The sequence below is a fragment of the Hyposmocoma kahamanoa genome, unplaced genomic scaffold (genome assembly GCF_003589595.1).
Source record: "Hyposmocoma kahamanoa isolate Upper Pololo Valley unplaced genomic scaffold, ASM358959v1 119, whole genome shotgun sequence".
NCBI lineage: Eukaryota > Metazoa > Arthropoda > Insecta > Lepidoptera > Cosmopterigidae > Hyposmocoma > Hyposmocoma kahamanoa.
Window position 1 is genome coordinate 244,802 of NW_020653409.1, and position 21,732 is coordinate 266,533.

At 39.8% G+C, this 21,732-nt stretch overlaps 1 protein-coding gene across 1 annotated transcript in view; it reads right to left on the minus strand.

Annotated features, from left to right (window-relative positions):
- The window catches only part of LOC113239981 (dynein heavy chain 3, axonemal-like), a 67,014-nt gene that overhangs the window by 7,532 nt on the left and 37,750 nt on the right, over nucleotides 1–21,732 (minus strand). Inside the window, exons 13-30 of the mRNA XM_026477171.1 lie at nucleotides 21,476–21,677; nucleotides 20,497–20,649; nucleotides 18,808–19,031; nucleotides 17,686–17,854; nucleotides 16,658–16,763; nucleotides 16,033–16,202; nucleotides 14,756–14,870; nucleotides 13,250–13,464; nucleotides 12,317–12,523; nucleotides 10,753–10,824; nucleotides 9,601–9,720; nucleotides 8,081–8,224; nucleotides 7,394–7,579; nucleotides 6,010–6,236; nucleotides 3,703–3,883; nucleotides 3,370–3,517; nucleotides 1,352–1,440; nucleotides 235–348 (exon numbers count right to left, since the gene is read on the minus strand). Coding sequence (XP_026332956.1) covers nucleotides 235–348; nucleotides 1,352–1,440; nucleotides 3,370–3,517; nucleotides 3,703–3,883; nucleotides 6,010–6,236; nucleotides 7,394–7,579; nucleotides 8,081–8,224; nucleotides 9,601–9,720; nucleotides 10,753–10,824; nucleotides 12,317–12,523; nucleotides 13,250–13,464; nucleotides 14,756–14,870; nucleotides 16,033–16,202; nucleotides 16,658–16,763; nucleotides 17,686–17,854; nucleotides 18,808–19,031; nucleotides 20,497–20,649; nucleotides 21,476–21,677 — 2,842 coding nt within the window. The remainder of the gene's footprint in view (nucleotides 1–234; nucleotides 349–1,351; nucleotides 1,441–3,369; nucleotides 3,518–3,702; nucleotides 3,884–6,009; nucleotides 6,237–7,393; nucleotides 7,580–8,080; nucleotides 8,225–9,600; nucleotides 9,721–10,752; nucleotides 10,825–12,316; nucleotides 12,524–13,249; nucleotides 13,465–14,755; nucleotides 14,871–16,032; nucleotides 16,203–16,657; nucleotides 16,764–17,685; nucleotides 17,855–18,807; nucleotides 19,032–20,496; nucleotides 20,650–21,475; nucleotides 21,678–21,732) is intronic.

A 21,732-nucleotide genomic window follows, 5' to 3' on the forward strand; every position in this document is an offset into this window, starting at 1 on the left:
TAAGGTGTGCATGCTCCATCGACCTCATCGTCACTTTCCATCAGGTGAGATGGAGGTCAAATGCGCACCTAATTTTCAATAAAAATAAAAACCACACTGACCTAAAGTAAGCAAGTATTGACCGACATGTTTTCGACAAATTTCGAGGAAGTTCAGTTTGATCAGTAGGTGTTACATATATAAATTGATACAGTATTCAGTATTCCATAAAAACCACCAACATTTTAAACTGACCTGGTTATCTGCGAAAAGGAAGACGATGGGCTTCCCGATGATACCAGCTTTCATCAAGAGCTTACGAATATCATCTCGCCATTCATTCTGGCCGTATACTCGCGATATCTCTATCTACGAAAATACATTTTTGTTATTAGCTCGATATGACATTTCTAATCTATTCTATCCAACAAAACCCCCGTCAGCATATGTACTTTCTGACACGGGATTCAGTTTTACACACTGGCAATAAACATAACTTTTTTAGTAAAAAAAAACCGACCTCAAAAAGTTTATTTAGAATTACATCTATTTGCCAAGTTTTATACCGTTTTTTTTAACTGGTACAGTATGTGGAAACCCGAAACCATAGAAGATACAGGAAAACTGTTTTAGGAACCATTATGTCTTTTTTTGTCAAAATAATTTTGGCATAGTACATTTTTTGGTCAAGCGAGATTTGTTCATAACAATGAATAAAATTCATTATTTTTTTACTGCTGATCGACTTGATTTCATTGTATTGGAAGAAAAAACTGGGACAGCAGAAGACGGTCTTGGTCAAACTTAATAAAAAATGTTGTTAACGCCCGCGACACATCACGGGAGGAATGAGAGGCGCGGGCGCCCGACCGCCATACTTCCCAGTGACGTCAGTGCACACGCTCTCGTTTGTCTTAAGTAAAAATAATTCATTTTCACTGTATGTTGTGTGTACAAGCTCAAGATTAAAGTGTTTAGAATATATTTTGATAAGTTTCTTTGTACGACCCATCCGGTTGGAAACAATATTAAATAAAATGAATAAAATTGAGTAATTTATTTTTTTATTCTGGATCCCTGTATCTCATATGGTTTTGGGTTTCCCATACTGTCCCTGTTAAAAAAAAACACTTTATATTAAAATCGGTTAACGGAAAGTGGATGAAATTCAATAAAACCCAAATTTTCCACTTTTCACTAGAATATTTATTTCAAATTTAAATGGGACCACTACTGAGGTAACACTACTGAGGTTTTTTGAAGTCGGTTAAAAATTAAGTTTGCGATGCTGCAATATTACGCTGGCAACAAGAAAGTTCACGTTAATCTCAAGGCAAGCGCTAGACTGTATTGATTCAGATTATCTGCACACCTGTATGACGTTCATTTCTAGAATACTAGCAGCGAGTTTGACCGCACTGCTTCGTCCACTGCCGCCGACTCCGACTAACAGCAAATTACCTGTGAAGCAACCATGTACACTCGTGGTTTTAATTATTAATACAAAGATCGAACGCTAACAAAAATTCCTTCAATCCGGCTGCGTTCGAACCAGCGTCTTCAGCATACCGTGCCTGACGACTGAGCTCAGTTATTAAAGATAACTGAGCTACGGAACGAACCAGCAGACCTTACGAATCTTTCTATGTGCTTGTTGCAGATCATTGTTTTTGGTTTTTAACGATTTTTTTGCCGTAGCGCCATCTGTGAGAAATCTATGAAAGTTTTTCTTCACTCAACAAGGTACCTTTACAGCTACCGGTGGCTGACTAGAGTAGTTTTATTGAAAACTACAGTCACCGGAGTGCATCGACCACTCCGCGGAGAAGCATAAACAAGAGAGTGACAGTCGACACTCTTTATATAGCTACCAAGTTCCCCGAGTTCGTCTCAAAAGCCGTAAAAGTCTCCTGCGCACCACAAAGGCTACGAGTGACGATCCAACTGTCACTGTGGAATCAGAAACCCCCACCTGGTTTCATCATACCTCAAGAGTAACTACCGCCAGGTTGCGATCTGTGGTGGCCCGTGTGGAAGTCCTTAAATCGACTCCGCACCCAGGACGCTGCAGAGATACGATGTGTAAATGGAGTTTCAGGGATGCTAGTCTAACACAATGTGACTGCGATGTCCCAGCACGGTAAATGCAGCACTTACTGTTGTGCTCCTTGTGTCCTAATACCTGTACGAGGGAAGGTGTCTACGCGGCCAGTGCAGTCAAGGTAGCAACGTACTATTCAGGGCCAATATAGTGCTAAAATAAAAAAGTATCGACAGCATAAAAAAGCTTGCCATTGATGTGGGGCACACATTTCACCAATCCTGTTTCTCAGTTAGAGGAACGCGGGAAAGAACATATAATTTTTTAAATATTACCACCTTACCCATTTCTGCCGCCAAGCAAGCTTTCATGCCTGCCGGTTTTGTAGGATAAGGGGCTGGTGAAATTACAGGCACATGGGACTTGTCAACTTATGTCTCAGTGTGACAGGCGCAGTGGCAATGCCCCTGAATTCTTTGCGGCTGTGTGTCACTGTAATGGACAGGCGTGTTACTTAACACCAGGTGCACGACTTGTTCGTCCTGTCACTTGTTATTATAAAAAAATACATTAACGCTGATAATGTCAAATCTCGCCTGTCTCGTCGCCCGTGACAATGTCTTTCAAGATGGCGGACGGAAACACAGTCAGCGAATCTGACCGTTACCGTCAAAAGGAAATTCTGCAAATCGTAGCTTTCTGGGCTTAAGTTTTCAGGTTTTAACTCCCTCCATGGCCGAACGGTTACTGTGCTGATCTGCCACGCAGAGGTACCGGGTTCGATTCTCGGGTAAAATATTTGTGTGGCCTATATTTATTTAAAATACCGCCATAATGTTGCCTGCTAATCGGTATTTTATAGGATATATGACGGAGAGTGTGCGATGTAATTACATGATTTAATTCCGCCTTCCCCTTTCCATGACCGGGGGACTAGGTAGGTTTGGGTTCCACCCCTATGTTGTGGATATTCCAAAGATTCGCGCGAAGTGTTACGCTTCCACATTTATATGGCGAACGGCTGTGATGTGGAATTCCCTGCTTGCAGACTTGTTCACTGAACGTTATAACTTGGACCTTTTCAAGGCGAGAGTGAATAGGCATCATTTAGGTGTGCATGCTCCATAGTCGACCTCTTCGTCACTTTCCATCAGTTGAGATGGAGGTCAAATGCGCACTTACATTTTATATGAATAAAATATATATATATATTTCTCTCGTTTGGGTGTAATATGTGGTTGTCTATGTGTGTGACACAGGAAATCCTAGTGCGGAGCTATGGGTGTGTGTTTGGTATTGTCTTTTTTAAAGTTTAAACTATTTTGGGCTCAAGTGCGCTAATTTCTCACCGTTATCCTGTAGTAACACGCGTGTAGAGCGCGAAATATGATCAAGAGCGTATCGGAACATAACCAGCGACATGGGCGAATTTGAAACCACGTTGTACTCATCCAGGTAGTACTCCATCTTCACACCCATGTCGTCGAGATCGGTTACCTGCGCATTGCAAACATTTGTAAAAACAGATGTTAAGTCCTGAAGTTGAACTCTGTAAAAGGGTCCAATCTAACGTGAAGTACCATTAAATTTTGCACGATAAGTTTGAAAATTATTATTATTTCGGGTGTTATGTTTTCCATTAAGTCACTTAAATTATTTAATATACCTACTGCTTAACTTACTTGGTCGTATATCTTGGGGTCAGCATCAGGCTCCATATAGTTGCCGAAGAAGATGTTACAGGCGTGTTTGTTGGCCAGTTTTTCGCCCTCGGGCACATAGCCCAGCTCAGTCATCACGTGGTCAAAGTGCACGCGGTAGTTCGCGTACACAGCCTTGTATACTAAGTCGAAGAGTTTTATCCTAAAACGCATTTAGTGCATTAATAACATACATTGGAGCTTGATCAAAAAGAGTGAATTCGCCGCGTATCGTGTCGCGCGTATTCTCACGTATGCGATAATTCTTAATCTACGGATAAATTATAAATGAACTGCACTCAAGGTAACACTATTCTTATATTTAAGAGGGAGCAGAGGAAAAATTCCTAATCTTCGATTTGATTTTAGAGGGGTATAAACACTTTAAAGTTTAAAATAAAATATTGTGTGAGTAACCACACGATATATTCAGGCATAGACATTAATCAGAAACATAAAGCAATAAAGTTTCCTCGATAGATAAAAATCACGAAATGACCTCTAATTTTCACATTTTTTCGATTTATCCTCGAAATGCTACATGTTATTAGGACAAAAATTAGATAATTATATTTATGCATGATCGAGAACTGTCACTACGGATTTTTTTTAAACCCTTTAGTTTAGAGTTATTCCGCTAAAACGAATTTGGTACTTTTAATACGCAAAATTCAACATCTCCTGTCGCATGTCAAGCGAACTTCAGGCATATATTTGTTTCACAAATTTGGGCGGAGCCAATGTCAAAACTTTTTTGGCATGCTCCCTCTTAAGCATGCTAAATTAATGTTTGGTATTCAAAAATGGATATGGCGTGGCGTTAAATCGCGAGTGGAAAAAGGGTAGGGAGGCCTTTGCCCATGCCTGTCCTGTTGTACCACTGTACAGTGATGGCTGAAAAATTTAAAAAAATCAAAAATAATTTCCTGATCCTCTTCTCGATTGATGTCATTTATAATATAACCAGTATAGTATATCTTTTGATATTGATCTCCTAATAAATCTTGGTTGCGCCCTCCATTCAGTAGGTTAGATTAGTTAGCAGAAGCCAATTTGCTTGCGTGAAAATGTTTTCAGGTCAAATTATATTAAAGAAAGAAAATGGATCAATCATTAAAAAAATGACCGTTTAGATTTTATGCCTGCTGCTTTAGAAAATTTAAAGTGATCATTTAAATACAAGCCAATGTTAATTAAGCATTTATTTCAAAGTTAAATTGAAAATAATTTACGTTCATTAGAAATGAGGAGATCCGTAGAAGAACAAAAGTCAGCGACATAGCTCAAAGGATTGCAAATTGAAGTGGCAGAGGGCTGGGCACATAGCTCGTAGAACTGACGGCCGTTGGGGCACAAAGGTTCTCGATTGGAGACCACTACTACTAGATGGGCGGATGACCTGGCAAGGGCGGCGGCTAATCGATGGATGCACGCCGCGTCCGATCGGCTGGTCTGGAAATCTTTGGGGGAGGCCTATGCTCAGCAGTGGACGTCTTCTGGCTGATATGATGATGATTGTGATGAATGTTGGAAGGTATGTGTATGGACTGGAGGTATACCACGAAACACGACACACGATCATCGTTTTAGCTTCGTATCGGACCGTAGGCTATCACGAAACGCGCACGAAGATCCTGATTTCTGAGATGTATCCGTGTCGATAAGTGACCACCTTGAGCTACTTGGTCTGGACATATCATCCAACCTCAACTTTGGGCTATACATCGAGTGCTTGGCAAAAACTGCTACCAGAAAACTAGGCATACTTTAGAAGGTCAAGCGGTCTTCACACCTGAACAGCTTTTAAATCTGTATAAAGCACAAGTTCGATCGTGTATGGAGTACTGCTGCCACCTTTGAGACGGCTCTGCCCAATACCAGTTAGCTGCCTTGGACTCGGTGGAGCGAAAAGCAAAGAGACTTATTAACAACAATTCTCTTGTGGAGTCGAAGCTACAAAATCTCGACCATCGCAGGAAAGTAGCCTGCTTGGCGGTTTTCTATCGGATACGTTTCGGGGAGTGGTGCGCAGGAACTTTTCAATTTAGTTCAAGGCTAGAGAGCATTTTTTGGCAAACGCGTCCCATTGTCGTTCACACCGTCGCGATTGTGGCCAAGCGCGTGTCTATTATATATAAAAAAAAAGAATTGACATAAGTTCTTATTCTGAAACGTGGAATTTTAACATTACTTTCATCGTAAAACTGACATATGTGCTACGTATGAGCTTCGTTGCGTACGCAGTTACGTAGTATCGTATTTCGTAGTCGACTTCCTGATATAGCTTACCTATCCGGTTCGTCAGTCAACCGATCGTAGAACACTCGATAAGTCTCGTGTACCCAGAGTATCACAAGTTTGCTAAGTTCTTTCATACGACTGGATGGAACCAGAAGCACGCCTTTGATGACTCGAGAGAAGTCTCTCAGGTTGAACAGATAGTGACACTTGCTTGGCGTTGGTAGGAACTGGTTCGTTACGTTTTTGTACACTTCCATAGTGGCTGCTACTACGTTCTGAAAGGTATATACAAAGATACTATACGTCATATAAACTACCGGTGTATGTGCGATCAGTTACTTTTTCGGAAAGTGACTATACCTAGATAATTTGATTTTATTGAAACTGTTTGCGATTATAAAGGATCAAGTGATGGGACGAACAAGTCGTGCGCCTGGTGGTAAGCGACACGCCTGTCCATAACAGTTGCAGTGCCACTCAGTGCTTTGAATCACAAAGTTCTCTCTCTGTTATGCTACAGTGCCCGTCACTGTAATTTCACGAGCACACTTCCCCTTCAAAACCGGAACGCAGTAATGTGGCAGTACTTCACTGGACGAACCCTTAAATTTTTTTTTTACATACGCATACATACACACGCCTCAACAACACGCATTAGTGCTTTCAGACACGCTTGTCGGTTAAGGGAATGAAAATGGTAAGTTTGCCTTGATCGGCCCGTACCAACTTATCCGCTCACACTCATTATTTTTAACAACCCCGCTGACCCAATGGTTCGCCCTGTGGGAGTATAGGAAAGTAACTTTTACTGTAAATGCGTCTGTGTGCCAACTATAAGCTAACTAGCATAAGCAACACGACGAAAAGTCGCAGTTAATACTTTGAAAACTAAATTTCTCACACACTTTCGGTTACTACATAGAGACATTCACCGTCCGAAGTTCTATGATCGAAACTCCGCAACTAGTTTTAGTGACGTGATCGACTCAACTGTTTTATTGACTAGGACTTGTATAGTTATTAGTAACGTAATGTAAGTGGCACAAAATAAATAGACAAAACAAAACATAAAAAAAAGAAAATTATAGACTTCTTTAAGCAATTTTGTTTATTTTATAGTTCCCTAAAAGTCCACTAGATGGCATTGACCCATTTTATCTAAATTTTTTTGCGTTTCTATTTTTTTTCGTCTAAGTTTTATTGCTTTTCCCTCGAATGGCGACTGCCCCGATCGAATTTTTATTATGTGAGACAAACGTTGTTTGTAGGAGTCCTGGTCAAAGTAACTTTGTAAACTCTGTAATAAACTTTTAAGCGCAAGCGGACTTGAAGTTTGATTGCATTTGTCGACGTCATCAAACAATAACATGAACTGTCACTTTAACATGCCAGTGATATTTGTTAAGGTTTATTTACGTCTGTATATACATACTTTGGACATCCTGGCTAAAGTGTCAGTGAATCCTTTAGAGAAATGCCAGTCCATAATCGTGCAAAAGATTTTGTTAAGCGTGTTATCTTCGAAGGAGTCCAGGCCTATGAGTAGCGTGTGGCGTGTGAGGCGCGACGAAATCAGGTTTGACCCTCCGCCGGGAGGGAGCATCGCTGATACAAAGAGCTGGAAACACGTGAATGGTCAGAAAAGAAGTGGAAAGTTGCAGAAACTGTTGGAATAAGGAAAATGCTGCAGAAATGTGCATATCATCAGACGGTTTGTTTTGAATTAAGTCAATAAATACAACATGATATACAAAGATTTAAAATCTTATAAAAGGAAATACTGTTTAAAATGATAGAATAAAAAAATTGATTCAATTATCTTATATACAAAAAGGGCAGATGTGTTACTAGCGTCTGCGTAGTGAAGATTCAAATCTCAGTCAAATGACAAACCTTGCAACCAATCAGCGTCGAGCAAAATGACGAACCTGACATCCATTACGATTTTCTATATAGGTTGTGGAACAGATTACAAATTTCTATGAACGTAACATGTCTCGGGTATATAAGATCATTGCATTGATTAGTCATACAACAGAAACAAAAGAAATGTGTCGTTCTTGCCTATTACGTGGTACAGCTCTCAACAAACACGATCAACATTGCAAAATGTACTTACCACATCGACAACTTCCTGCCGGACCATCTCCTTGAGGTCGTACCAATGGCCGTGGTCGATCCATTGCCGCAAGAGCTCCAGGGGAGGCTGTGCTCCGTATGTCTCCTTCTGAGGCATACTTAAGTCGTCCACGAATAGCACGCACTGAAAATTGAATACTGATGAATTTTGAAGGGTGTGATTGTCCGGGGAGTGAGTCAACCCGTTACTGTACGTCCCACTGCTGGGTTAGGGTGTCCTTTAAGATACGATACAACCTCAAATAGCTTTGGTTGAATCCATATCCGCTCACGCGATGCGCTCCTCCTACCGCAAAATGGCGGCTACTTGGTTTCGCAAAATAGAAAAGGATTCAGTTTAAATACAAGTTTTTATAAATAAAAATTATTATTCTGCATTGCTAAATAAATACCCTCCGTACTACCAACAAAAACATCTCAAATAAAATGCAGTAATACACCGCCAATCCTGCACTTAAAAAGCACTGATGACATTTTTGGTGTACTTGGATAAATATGATAATATTCCGTTTGAGTGGTTCTAACGTTTACCATGAAATTACTCCTTAAATTATAGTTTATAAACATTTATATTCAGGGTAAATTTTAAAAACGCTACTTACGGTATGTTTTCAATAAATAAACACCGAAATTACCAGCCCAAACAATAACAGACACGATTGTCGTGACGTATTTTTGAAGTTGTTTATTTTTTTAAATGACAGACCCAGGCATTAAAAACTTTATGGTTTGCTAGAGTAGTTACCGAAATAGCAATTAATATTAGTTCTTTTACCTGTTATAACTTCGATATCCGATAAATCGGTATAAAATCATCACCGGCACCTCAAGGTGTGGTATGCGTCTACGGCTGCATGTATCGCGTGAGCGGATATGACAGTAAGTATTGTGTTGAGTCAATCACTTTGGAAAAAATATATAGTAAAATGGAAGATATTGTAGGGTTCAGATAATTTTGTATAGATTTTTTATTGATAATTTATTTAGTTACCAAATTATAGGAAAATATTCTTCTTTGTAATGGTTATACGGAATTTATTATTCAGGATGACAACACTGTGAAGCAAAATGGTGGAGTGGGTGTCGTCCTGAATAATATAAAAGCAGTGTTTTAGTTTAAGAGCGGGCAGTTTTTTTGTGAAAATCGAAGAGATAATAAACAACAGTTGTGATTCGGTGAGAGTTTTATTACACTATGGTACGAAAACATGATTCCTAAAAATTTTAAAGATAGAAAAAACTTACCTCGAAATTTTACAAGAAAACTGCTGCATTCAGCAGGTACTTTATATATACCAATGATTTTTTTTTTACAATAACTGACCTAAATAGAACACGTATAGTATACTATACACATTTTTCGAAATGAACCGTATTAGTATGGGAAAATTTTGAATTCGAGCTGAGGAATATCGAGTCTTAATAAGAGGGTAACTTCACACATCTTCCAAGACTTGAAGACAACATTCTTCAATGTACAGGTTTCATCGCGAAATTTACCTCCACCGCTAGCACAGAAATTATAGTCATAAGTACAAGACGCCACAGGATTCGCACCGTCGATCTTTTAATTGAGAAGCAGAACGATTGCTGTTCCCACAGGGCTACCACCGCTCGACACTGTTATTGTAAATTAATAATTATAACTATTTTGCTTCAGCAGACGAACTAGCTAGAAAAGGGTCGGAGACGGATGCTGTAGGGCCGGAACCCATAGTGTCCCTCCCCTACCAATGGTCAAGAACAACTATACTCAAAGGTACAAAATCTTCTCATAATAACATATGAACAACCCTTACGGTTTGTAGACAGGCCAGGGAAGCATTCCTAACGCTCAACGCCAGTCTATCTCGTAAATTAATCAACTTGAAAGACAAGAACTGCGCACTTTATCTGCCGCTCTAACGGGTCATGGTCCATACAATAAACACCTTTTCAATTTAGGTATCACGGACAGCCCTCTATGCAGAGCGTGCATGGAGGGGGAGGAAACGGCCGCACACATCCTACTAGAGTGCTCCGGTGTGGCCAACTACAGGGCAAAGTACCTTGGAGTGCCGAGGTCGCTCCCCGAAATCTTCAGAAAACCGAAGAGTCTGCTGAGATTCCTGGAGGAGCTTGGGTGGCACGAGTAGGACCCTGCACCCACCACACGCAAAATAGGCGCCTCGACGTCGAGTTGCGGAAACTAGCCCGTTGCACCAATACCAATACCAACTATTTTACTTAAAAAACAGACCTCAAACGTTCGTGGAATTACATCAATTTGCCAAGTTTTATTGAAATCGGTTACCGGAAAATGCGCGATACCGGATTTGTCCTCTAATTTGCCAGTCGGAATATTTTCTTCAAGTTTAAATAGGACCAACACTGAGGTACCCTCTTTCCAACAAAAAAAAAATCATCAAAATCGCGTACATATATACAAAAAAAATACAGTCGCGTTCAGAACCTCCTCCTTTTTTGAAGTCGATTAAAGATAAATTTATAATAAATAATAATAAATAAATTGGTTGATCCGTGGACACCTAAAGATATAACCTTTCTTTATCGAATCAAAATCTTCATTGAGAATTCCTTGAAAAAATAAACTTCAACTAATTTCCACATAAATGACTGCTTTTATAGCTTAACTTAAGGATTAATCTTTACCTTTTTCCCCATGGACGGTCCAAATACGCCTTTACGTCGTCTGTCCACTTTTGACATGATAATATCTTGTGTCTGTAAACATAAATGCCAGAATCGTCACTCTCAAACAATTTGATTGACAACTGTATATCAAGCCGTAGCATTTGTCAACTTTATTTTACAATCAGTAGAATTTATTTTGGAGAATTTATTATTGATTACAAACAAGCAACTTTCGCCGATACGTCTGTTTCTTACAGTATTGAAATTGATACTTTAGTCTGATTCGCTCTATCGTATGCAACCGTCAAACTTGTTTTTTAATGCGTTAACAGAGATAACAGAAATGAGTGTCATACTTAATTTCGACAAACACATATTTCGACTCGACAGTACTTCGACTACATATTAATTCGACGGAACACTACTTCGACGAAACATATGTTCGACAGGTCACTATCCCGACAGAACACTGCTTCGAGAACACAAACACTCGATAGGTCACTGCAGTGACAGAAAACTTCTTCGACAGTACACGAATTCGACAGGTCACTATTCCGACAGAACTTTAAATTGACAAGTAATTGCTTAACTAGTTATACATTATTTCTCAGACATATTTACATTAATGTGATATTCCGCTCAAAGATAAAGTGGTACCTAAGTGTACCTAAGTGTCTCTCAGTACAGCAAATATTTATATTAAATATTTCATGTTCTGTCGGAATAGTGAGCTATCGAATGTTTGTGTTGTCGAAGCAGTATTCTGTCGGACTAATGACCTGTCGAACATGTGTTTTGTTGAAATAGTGTTCCGTCGAATTAATGTGTAGTCGAAGTACTGTCGAGTCGAAATAGTGTTTGTCGAAATTAAGTATGGCACTCAACAGAAACAACATTTTGTTGCAGAATGTTACAGTTACAGCTAATAATAATAACGCACACACTCAATATGGCCCCGCACTAGGGAAACCCTGTGTCGCGGGTGCCATGGACACACACATAGACAACCACAAATTACACCCAAACTCACGAGAGAAATAAATGTAGGCCATACAAATATTTCTTCCGACCCGGGAATCGAACCTGGGACCTCTGGGTGGCAGTCCGGCATGGTAACCGTTCGGCCACTGAGGCAGTTAATACACAAGCTATTGAGTTTAAATGACATTCTGAGTGAGAGGATTTTCATAAATCTCTCACAGATGGCGCTTACGGCGTCGAAAGCCGAAAAAACTCAATACGAAGAGCTATAACAGACACAAAAGAATTTTCGGTGACTTGGCAACTTGATCTTTAGGTTGGTTGGTAAAGAGTATGCGACAGAATCACGTAGTCGCAGTTTCGAGTCCTGCCGGGTCGAAGAGAATTTTTCTTTGAGTTCGATCTTGCTTTAATAGCAAGATCGAACTCAAAGAAAATAATTAATAATTATATATATAAATAATTATAGCTAAACTAGTGGAGTTATTTCCCAAAAACTATATGAATATCGCGGAGTAAGATACTTTTTTATCCGATAGTGTCCCTAGCTACGTGACCATTTAAACTTTCCTTTGAGGATATCTTCATAAAACCCACTAACCTGATTAGCAGTAGTTCTAGCAGAGAAGTTAATAGTATTGGTTATATATTTCTCCTTCGGTAGACTGAGCAAGAAGTTTAACACCAACGAGGACTTGCCCGTGCCGGTTGGTCCCACGATCAGAATGGGGATCTTTGAGCGAACCATCTTGGACACGAAGTACCGGAGGCACGCGTTTTCGTTGGTGAGGACTATAATTTCGTTCACCTGGGAATTACATCAACAACAACTCTTTATACGGTGCTGGACAAAAATCTCCGCTAAATAAAGGGTTTGAGTCATATTCCACGCTAGACCAAAGTGGGTTTTTCACACGTTGTCAAAGCGTTGTAAAACTTTTTCAACATACGGGGGGTCTACTTGCATTCTCCGCCCTACAACCGTACCGAAACAATTACTGTCAAATAAATAATATGCGACCAAACTAGAAGAGGCGCATGAAGCTTCATACTTGACTTTGTTTTTTTTTTATTTGATCGAGCATTACTTATTTAACAGTAATTGTTTCCGATGTGTGGCGGACGGTGAACGGGAGAAGAGCCCAGGTTTCATCAATTTGGAAACAAACTTTCCTCAATTTGGACCTGATCTGAATGGTCTAGGATATAAGGAATACCTAATTTGACACCGGGGAATTCGTGTGGCATATAATTACTAAAATTAAGCAAATTGTAAATAATCGTCTCTCTCACGACCCAGAAGATAAATTTTGAATTTCTAAATGAGTCGGTATTTCCCGGCAACGGCACAGTCAAGAACCAGCGACTGATATGTGGAATATCGAGTACCGCTTTTTGTGTTGGACGTGAGACGCCCCAAAAAACCAAAACGTCAAGTAATTTTATTCTTATTGGGCAAAAAGCGTAGCTGATTTGGGATCAAGGATTCAACCGATACACGTTACTGTTATAGATTTTATAAACTGTAGTTTACCTTAACGTTTGCCGTCAAAACAACTTCCTTTTCCAACTCCTGCCAAGATATCCAAGTTCCACCGTTGCGCTTGTCATATACATAATCGAAGACGGTATCTTTGTCTTGGAAAAGTTGATTCTTGGTCAATTTAAAGGACTTTGGCTTCGGATATTGAGCGTTAGCGCCGTCCAAAAGCTTGCGAAAGAATACATCGAAGTTTTTACGACTGTCCCCTGAAATGTGTATGCATATGTTAAAAGAAGTATTACAAAATTACTTTTGATGTTTGAGGTAAAAGAAGGTCAGGAATAATTTCGCGACTGACCCAAGTTACTGCACGTATGTACGACTATACTTGTCTCCCGCTGGTGTCGGCAGAGACCACAAACCAAAACTCGCCACTCTCTTCACAGACCTCTTTTGCCTCCTCTACCTTAACAAACCTCTTCTAGCATCAGTCTCTTTATACAGGCCCGTTTATTCTTGGTACTTTTAACCTGGTATTTTTCAAGGACGTCCCAAATTTGACCGAGATATATACGTCGAGGTCTTTTTCCCACATTTCCATACATATTAGCTCTATAAATTTATGCCGTCCATCTACTAATAGGAAAATGCCGAAATCGTGGGTAGATTTTATTACTTTGTAATCGGTACGCACAGGAAGCATTTCTTCGAGGTACTCTAAAAAATAGCGTAGCGCTTAACACTCAAATCCAAATGTCTGGATATCAAGACTGAGTTTAAAAACACCTGGCGCATTAAATTGCCCTCCTTTGTAATATGATTCACCGTCATTATTAACCAATATATCCAAGATCGTCCCATTTATAGGCGGGTCTCTTTTAAAGACAGTGTTTAGGCCATAATCTGCCATGCTTGCAAAATGCGTGTTTTTCAAGGGTTGGATCATTCTTCGACGTGCAGGAATCAACGCAATGTTTTCGTTCACAATTAGCATATAAGATCACCGTGTATATAACCAGTAATAGACATGAAATATGGGCCATTCATCCCTGGCAACTCATCAGACAAATGGGTCTTATATCACTTTTAAATATCAAATAGTTTGCGTTGTAATCACGAATTAGAAAGCTGAAATAGTACAGCGAGCGCCAACAACTGACCTGGTTTATGATATTATAAAAATATTCTGTATTTATTGTAATAAAGATAATATCTCTAACTATGGAAAGCTGTTCCATTCGGTGGTGTGGGAAAAAGAGTAAAATATCTAATTACAAAACAAACGGAATCATTTTTCATCGGTAATGAAATATTAAATTATGTTATTTTTCAATTTTCAGCCATTATAGCAAAGCTCAACTTATACTGGCCAATTTGAATTGAAACAATTGACGACACCCGTCACTGTTTCCGATTCGGGCTGGCCAACCGGAGCGCAGTTGTCACCGTAATGATTTGGCAGAATAGTTTTCAAACAAATTAAACGACATTTCGTCTCTATTTCAGTTTATATACTCGATTTACATGATATATGATATTAGACAATAAAATGATTACCATTAACCGTTGCACAAAGGCCCCACAGCAAGCAGAAGACAAAAGTGTTTTGCAGCCAAATCGTACTGAACTGTGCTTCGCTTTCAAGTAGACACGTGAACAGGCGAGAGAATGACTGTAAACAATATTTACCCTTTCGATACTTAAGTCCGGATAGACACATCCAACTTAAGGCGATGTATTAGTAGAGCCTAGATTTTAGGTGAGATATGGGGAGCCGCTCGCAATCCGCGCGCAGAAAATTAATATGAATAAATAAGAACAGGCGGAGAAAATTTTACACAGATCCGACGTTGACAAGCGCCCGATGACAACAGACGGGGTAGCAGGAGTCGCGTTAAACCTCTAAATTATATGTGTTGGGATAAATGTGAATTTAGTAGAAGTAGTACTCCTTGTGAAAGAGTTCGTCTAGGGAAGTACTGCCTTACCTATTTCTGCCGCCAAGCAGTAATGTCAGCATTACTGCGTCCTGGATTTGAAGGGTAAAGGTGCTGGTGAAATTATAGGCACATGGGACATATCAACTTATGTCTCAGGGTGACGGGCGCAGAGGCAGTGCCCCTCAGATCTTTGCGATTTAAAGTATGAGTGGCACTGTAACTGTTATGGACAGGCGTGTAGCTTACCAGCAGATGCACGAATTGTTCGTCCCGTCACTTGATGTTATGAAAAAAAAGAATTTAATAACTATAGGGGTTAGGTTGAAAATCAAAATTTAACATGTTCTCTGTAGTACTTAAAGAGACATATTTAAAAAATTCACTCTCGCCTTGAAGAGGTCCAAGTTATAGCGTTCGAAGAATAAGTCCGCAGGTAGGGAATTCCACTCTCTAGCCGCTCGCTATATAAATGTTGAAGCGAAACTCTTTGTGAGAATGCTGGGTTGTGCTGTGGATATCCACAACGTATTGGTGGAATCCCAGCCCACGTCTAGTCCCTCCATTAAGGAAAGGGGAAGGCAGAATCAAATTATGCAATTCCATCGCACACTTTCCGTGATGTATACAATAATATATATACAAGTTTACGGCGGTGTTCAAGCCTCTGCAGCTTCGCTTCCACTAATTCCGAGTCGCCTATAAGCCTCTTGGCACGATTGTCGATTGAATACAAGGTAGCCAGTTGGTATTTAGCAAAGCCATCCCATAAGTGGCAGCAGTACTCCATACACGACCGGACTTGTGCTTGGTACAGGTGAAGCATTGAACTATTGAGTTTAAAAGTAATCAAATCTGGGATAGAAATTTATACCACCTCGGTTATCAGTAACTTACAAAGAATTGGTGAATTTCTCCAACGACAACAAAGTGGTGGCACTTGATCAACATGAACTCGAACATAGCGGGGACGAGCCATTCGATCAGCTCCTGGATCAGTTCGTACTGTTCAGGGATCAGCTTCTTGCTAAGGAAGACGTTGTAGGAGGATAAAAATGCGCGCCATCCTGTAAAACATTAATTTTATTAGCCCGTTATGTGCAAGCAGGGCAAACACTTATCTCCTTCTTCTCTTCTATTAATCTTCTATCATCAAAGACATTTAAAAAGATTACGGGAATACTAGCTATATCTAGCTAAGCATTAACTGTCTCCGTGTTCGAACGGTTGCCATGATGGACTGCGACGCAATGTTCCTAGGTTTGATTCTCAGACCGGGAGAAATATGTGTATGGCATATATTTATTTTTCTCGTGAGTTTGGGTGTAATTTGTGGTCTATTTCACCCGCAATACAAGGTTTCCCTACTGCGGGGCTATGTTGAGTGTGCGTCATAACTTACACCTCCAGAATGGAATGTGCGATCGCTGCCACGAGCTCATCGGGATTTCGACCTTTCCGGTCGTGGTCCACGTAACGGTTAATGCTTTGCATAATTGATAAGAGCGTAATAAAAAATTACCAAGTTGTTCAGGCTCCATGTATATCATTCCGCAACGGGACACCGTCGCGGGAGACGCAAACTCCAAATCCGCAGGTTCAAAGATCAGGTTCATTTTATTCGTCATCTATAAGCAAACACGGAAATCTTACTGTCTAATTTAGTATCATGTTACGCGTTTACGCGCTTGCGCATCTTGTAAGGTAGGAATGTTTCAGAAATTTAATCTACCGATGAATCTGATAGGAATTCCGTTTACACTCAGTTACACGTCACACAATATGAAATACTCCTTTTGACTCCATTGACTTACAAATAAATGGACGACGGGTTTAATACAAAAACCACGAAAAAAATGTCCCAAGTCAACCTATTTAAACGTAGTGACATGTAAAGGAATGTGAAAGAGCTAAAACGTCGAATTTAAATTGTAATGTCATCGCAGTACTGTCTAATTTTGCTTGCTTCGCTGTCAGTCGAACAAACGAAGACTAAAGCGTGAATGACGCTCTATATACGATATTAACGCCCTATAAGTTCGGACACTTTTTAGCGCGGACCCGACGTCCATATAATTGTAAGCCAATGGCTTCTGTGGAATATTTTATTCATGCAGTTAATATTCGTTGCATTGTAAATAATGTAGGTGATATGTTTCGTTAATTATGATTGTTAATAATTAATATTGAACTTAAAATTAATTTGTGAACCGATTTTTATGATTCTTATTTTGTTGGAAAAGGGGTACCTCCAAAGTGGTCTCATTTCATTTTGAAGAAAATCATCCACTTCTAAGGGTAGCTGTTCACGCATGAAGATTCATTTTTATAATAAAAATTGTAACGATATTAGTAATTAGAATAATAATTGTAAAGAATAATTAAAATTGTAACACTGCGTAGTTAACACAAACAGTTGATTTGATTGTCTACAGAAGAGGTGTTCTGTCTTTAGTTTGTGATTATTTTTCTTTGTTTGCGATTTTTTAAATAAATCGCCACTCCTTAAATACGAACTTTGTTATCACTTCTAAAAATCGTCGACCTCACCTGAATAATCTCTCCACTCATAAGACACAGTTTCTTGTTATCGTCGAGCACAGTGTTCATGTTTTCGATCCAAACGGCGTCGACGGGCCCGTCGAACAGGATCCATTTGCGGTCGCGCGTAATCGACATCGCATATTCTCGGAACGCTATAGCGAGTACGCCGTCGTACCTGTACACGGAATTGAGCAAATAAATACTTAAACTGGTTCCCAATCCGATTTTACAGAGATTTGTACATCGGTTGTCTTCTTTACAAAATGCTACACTACCCCCAGCTTCATCATTATCTACGTTTCCGTATCACTCTATTACCGTTGGGATTGCCTGGAACAGGTCTCTTCTAGAGATAAGCTCACCTTTGTTTAATGTACTTTGTTGCATGTGTTTTAATATCGTTGTGCAATAAAGAATTTATAATAAGAATTCTTCTCAATGAAAGATGTTATAGAAAACGTACATCGGAATTTGGTGCTTTCGCGGAGTAAATATCACCGACAGTCCTGTTTCTTAGAACGGTAGTGGCCCAGCACGAGGACAGTTACATCTCTCTTAATATCTGATTTCCAAGTTACGCACATTTATAAGAAAAAAACTGTTTATTGCACAAGCACAGACAATTTGGTCAATATTTAATATCAGTACCCTTTTTTTTTTTTGACGGGGGAAGTCTGTATGGATACCCCTGAGCCCAGGGAGACTCAGGGGTTATGTGGGGACTCTCCCTCCAGGCTGGAGGGCCTACCCCACTAAAACCCCCCCGGGTTTCCCTCTCGCCGGTTGAGTCGGCGCCGTGGGATCAGTGAACATTCACCACGACGCCGCCCGGCAATACCAGTACCCCTGGTTAACGGCGAAAGAACACGCATTAGGTTGGCATGGTAGATTCATGACGATGACGACCTATTTCTACCGTACAGCAACAATGCGTTCCTATTTTCCAGACGAGAGCGTCAGGAATACCAGCACTATCGCAGGTGAGGAGCCAAGTTCTTGTGTTGCACCGCCAACAATGCATTATCTCATCGGACATATATATCTACAGTCAGCGTTTATAACAGCACTGTAAGGTGGACCACCTGTCTATTGGCCGATGACCATAATTAAAAAGCTATTGAAACTCACCATTCGTGAGATGCCGGATCAAAGCATCCATAAAGCTGTCCCATGGTAATCGCCTTCGGGTTGATTATCCGATAAATGGCTCCGAACTCCTTATGCCTTGGCGGAGGTTTCATCAGCTGTAGTGCACGGAGGGAGTCCGCTAGACATTGGTAGGCCTGCGTCTTGCCCCCCATCGGCGGGCCCACTATCATGAACCCGTGCCGGACGAGCATCATTTCGTAGACCTAAAATAGTGCTCAGATGATGAGATCGGGTGAACTACAAAATATTTGATGTCGATGACTTACTTTCTCAAACTCATATCTTATAAAGAGTGATTGTTCAGGAGATAGCAAAACTTTCTATTTATTTTAAATTTCTTATCAAGGGTGCTCATTTGGATACGTTACTTTAAGAATAAGTAAAAGCTAGTGTGTGAATATGAAGAAATGTGATGTGAAATCAGGCTGCAAAATTTGTATATACAATCCATTTCTTACATTTCAGTAACTTTGTGCTCTAAGACCAAGTCCGGGAGTCTACATTTATAAACTCGAAACAAATTTTGCATGGGTTGGTGGCTTAAAACGCTCACGGGTCCAAGGGGAGTCATCGGAGCACCGACTCGACTCTAAGGGTCGTATTCTAGAACTATACTCAATGCTCAAGTCAGGATCTGAGTAAGATTTCAATCACTGGAAATACGACCCTAATGGCAGGGATTTGAGTATGATTTCGAGTGCTTTAAATCGTACTCAAATCCTGATTTGAGCATTGAGTAGAGTTCTAAAATACGACCCTACAACTCTAGTCGAACTCAAGCCGTAAAGCTAACCTGAGTTTTGAACACAACCAAAACTCGAGTCGAATTCTTCTCTGCAAAATACAATTACTTTTTAATAAAAAAAAATTAAAAGTACGTGGAATTACATTTATTTGCCAAGCTTTATTGAAATGGGTTACCGGAAAGTGCCATCCTTAGAGGTGGAACATTTTCTTCAAATTAAAAAGGGAACAATACGGAGGTACCTTTTTTCTTAATTGCGTAACAAACATAAAAAAACATACAGTCGAATTAAGACTCAAATCTTTTTTTTTTTGATGTCGGTTAAAAAAAGAAGTTTAACACACCGCTCAGTACATACATAAACAGACTCGAGCGCGACTCGTTACATAAATAGACGGTAATCTATCACAAAGTCGTATTTTTTTTCCGTAATAACGTTTGTTCGAATTTTTGTTACACCGAAAACCGAATTATAACGAAACAGTTGTTCTTTCAGGATATGTTGAATGTTTATTACAAAGACACGATTAGGTTTGATTAGGTTAGGTAAAGTTAGTTTTAAAAGAACATTTTCCTCTCAAAATTACTTTCGAGGTTATGAAATGTCGACCAAACGTTATTTCTGGAAAATGTCATTTCGGACTACTGATAGGTAATCAAATAGACTCGTGCACTAATGTCGAACTCGAGCCTATTTGTAAACTTGTTGACTAGCGAGATAGTGAGTCTCTGTCTTTATGTGGCAAGTCTTGTGAATTGGAGTTGAGTCCTAAAATATCAACTCCTGGACTCGAGTTTTTTTCCAACATTAATCTGATGTAATGAAAAGAATATTGCAAGGCTGATTATTAAAATGATCGAATAATAAGCCCCTAAAGTTTTCTTATAGTCAGCCACCGTACAGTATTCGTATAGGTACGTGCCTGAATAATTTTCTCAAGATACCACTCCGTCTTCTGAAGATTGCGCTTGTCGAGATCTTTCTTGATACACTTGAGGAGTTCGTCTCGATCCGGAATAGGGATCTCTACGCCGGGGAAAAGATCCGAATAGATACCCATAAATAAGGGAACGTCCTGGCAAAAATGACAGAGAAATTGTTAGAAATCATTTGCGTTGTTGGTGCACAATAAACGAGATGATTTCCCGGACATAAAAAGGGAAATGGTTTCAATCAACCAGTCACCACTGGATAAGAATTGTCAAGATTGGACGAATGATTACGCCTGAATCTTGACCCGGTCTGAATCTTGGGAATGCTCGAGCTGAGAAGAATAGCATGACAATGTTTAATGGAGTCACCACGCGGTGATTATTAGTGTTGCAAGGAATAGTACAGGTTGAACACAAAATACTCGGCCAGGAACATGGCCGTATAGCCGAACATTCGGCCTGATTAACGCACGGACGAAAATTAAACGAAAGGTAAACATCGAGCACCCTGTGCCTCTACCATGAGTTTACTGTGACAGTTGTCGCTAGCGACGGCGTAAATTGCTTCACAATTTTATATGGTAAATTATACAGCGCCCCTAGCGGTTACGAGAAGAAGTAACATTTTGCGTACAAATATTTTACGCTGTCGCTAGCGAGAGCTGTCAAAGTAAACTCATGGTAGAGGCACTGCTCTCTGATTGGTATGCTTCGCCAATGATGCGTTCGTTATCTTTAGAAAAATAACTGAGTTATATTCCCTTTGGACTTTTAGATAAAAAATCTAAAAACTGCGCTTTAGGAGAGTTACATGATAATTTGCTGTTTTTCTTTATTTCTTCCTCATTTTTTAGGTATTAAGTTTTCTGCCGAATTGTGATTCATTATTCTATATTCGGCTAGTCCATTAGGCCAAATATGTTAAGATGTGCCTTTTTCGAGACGGATATATTTTTGGCAAATCCTAACCTGTGACAAGAACTTTGGCATATTGACGTCAATAATGGCCCTCAACACCAATTGCGCTTCATCTTTTTCAGGATAGTTCTTCTTGAGAGCTCCAGACGCCAGCAGCACAGACTTGACGGCTCGCATGCCGTAGTCGTAGTGATTCTGTGAGGACAGCTGTTCGGAGCATAGTTTGTAAGCTTGCACGATCTTGTGGGCGAGTCTGCAAAGTTAGTAATGGTTTAAGTCAAAGTCAACTAATCTTTATTTCATAGGTA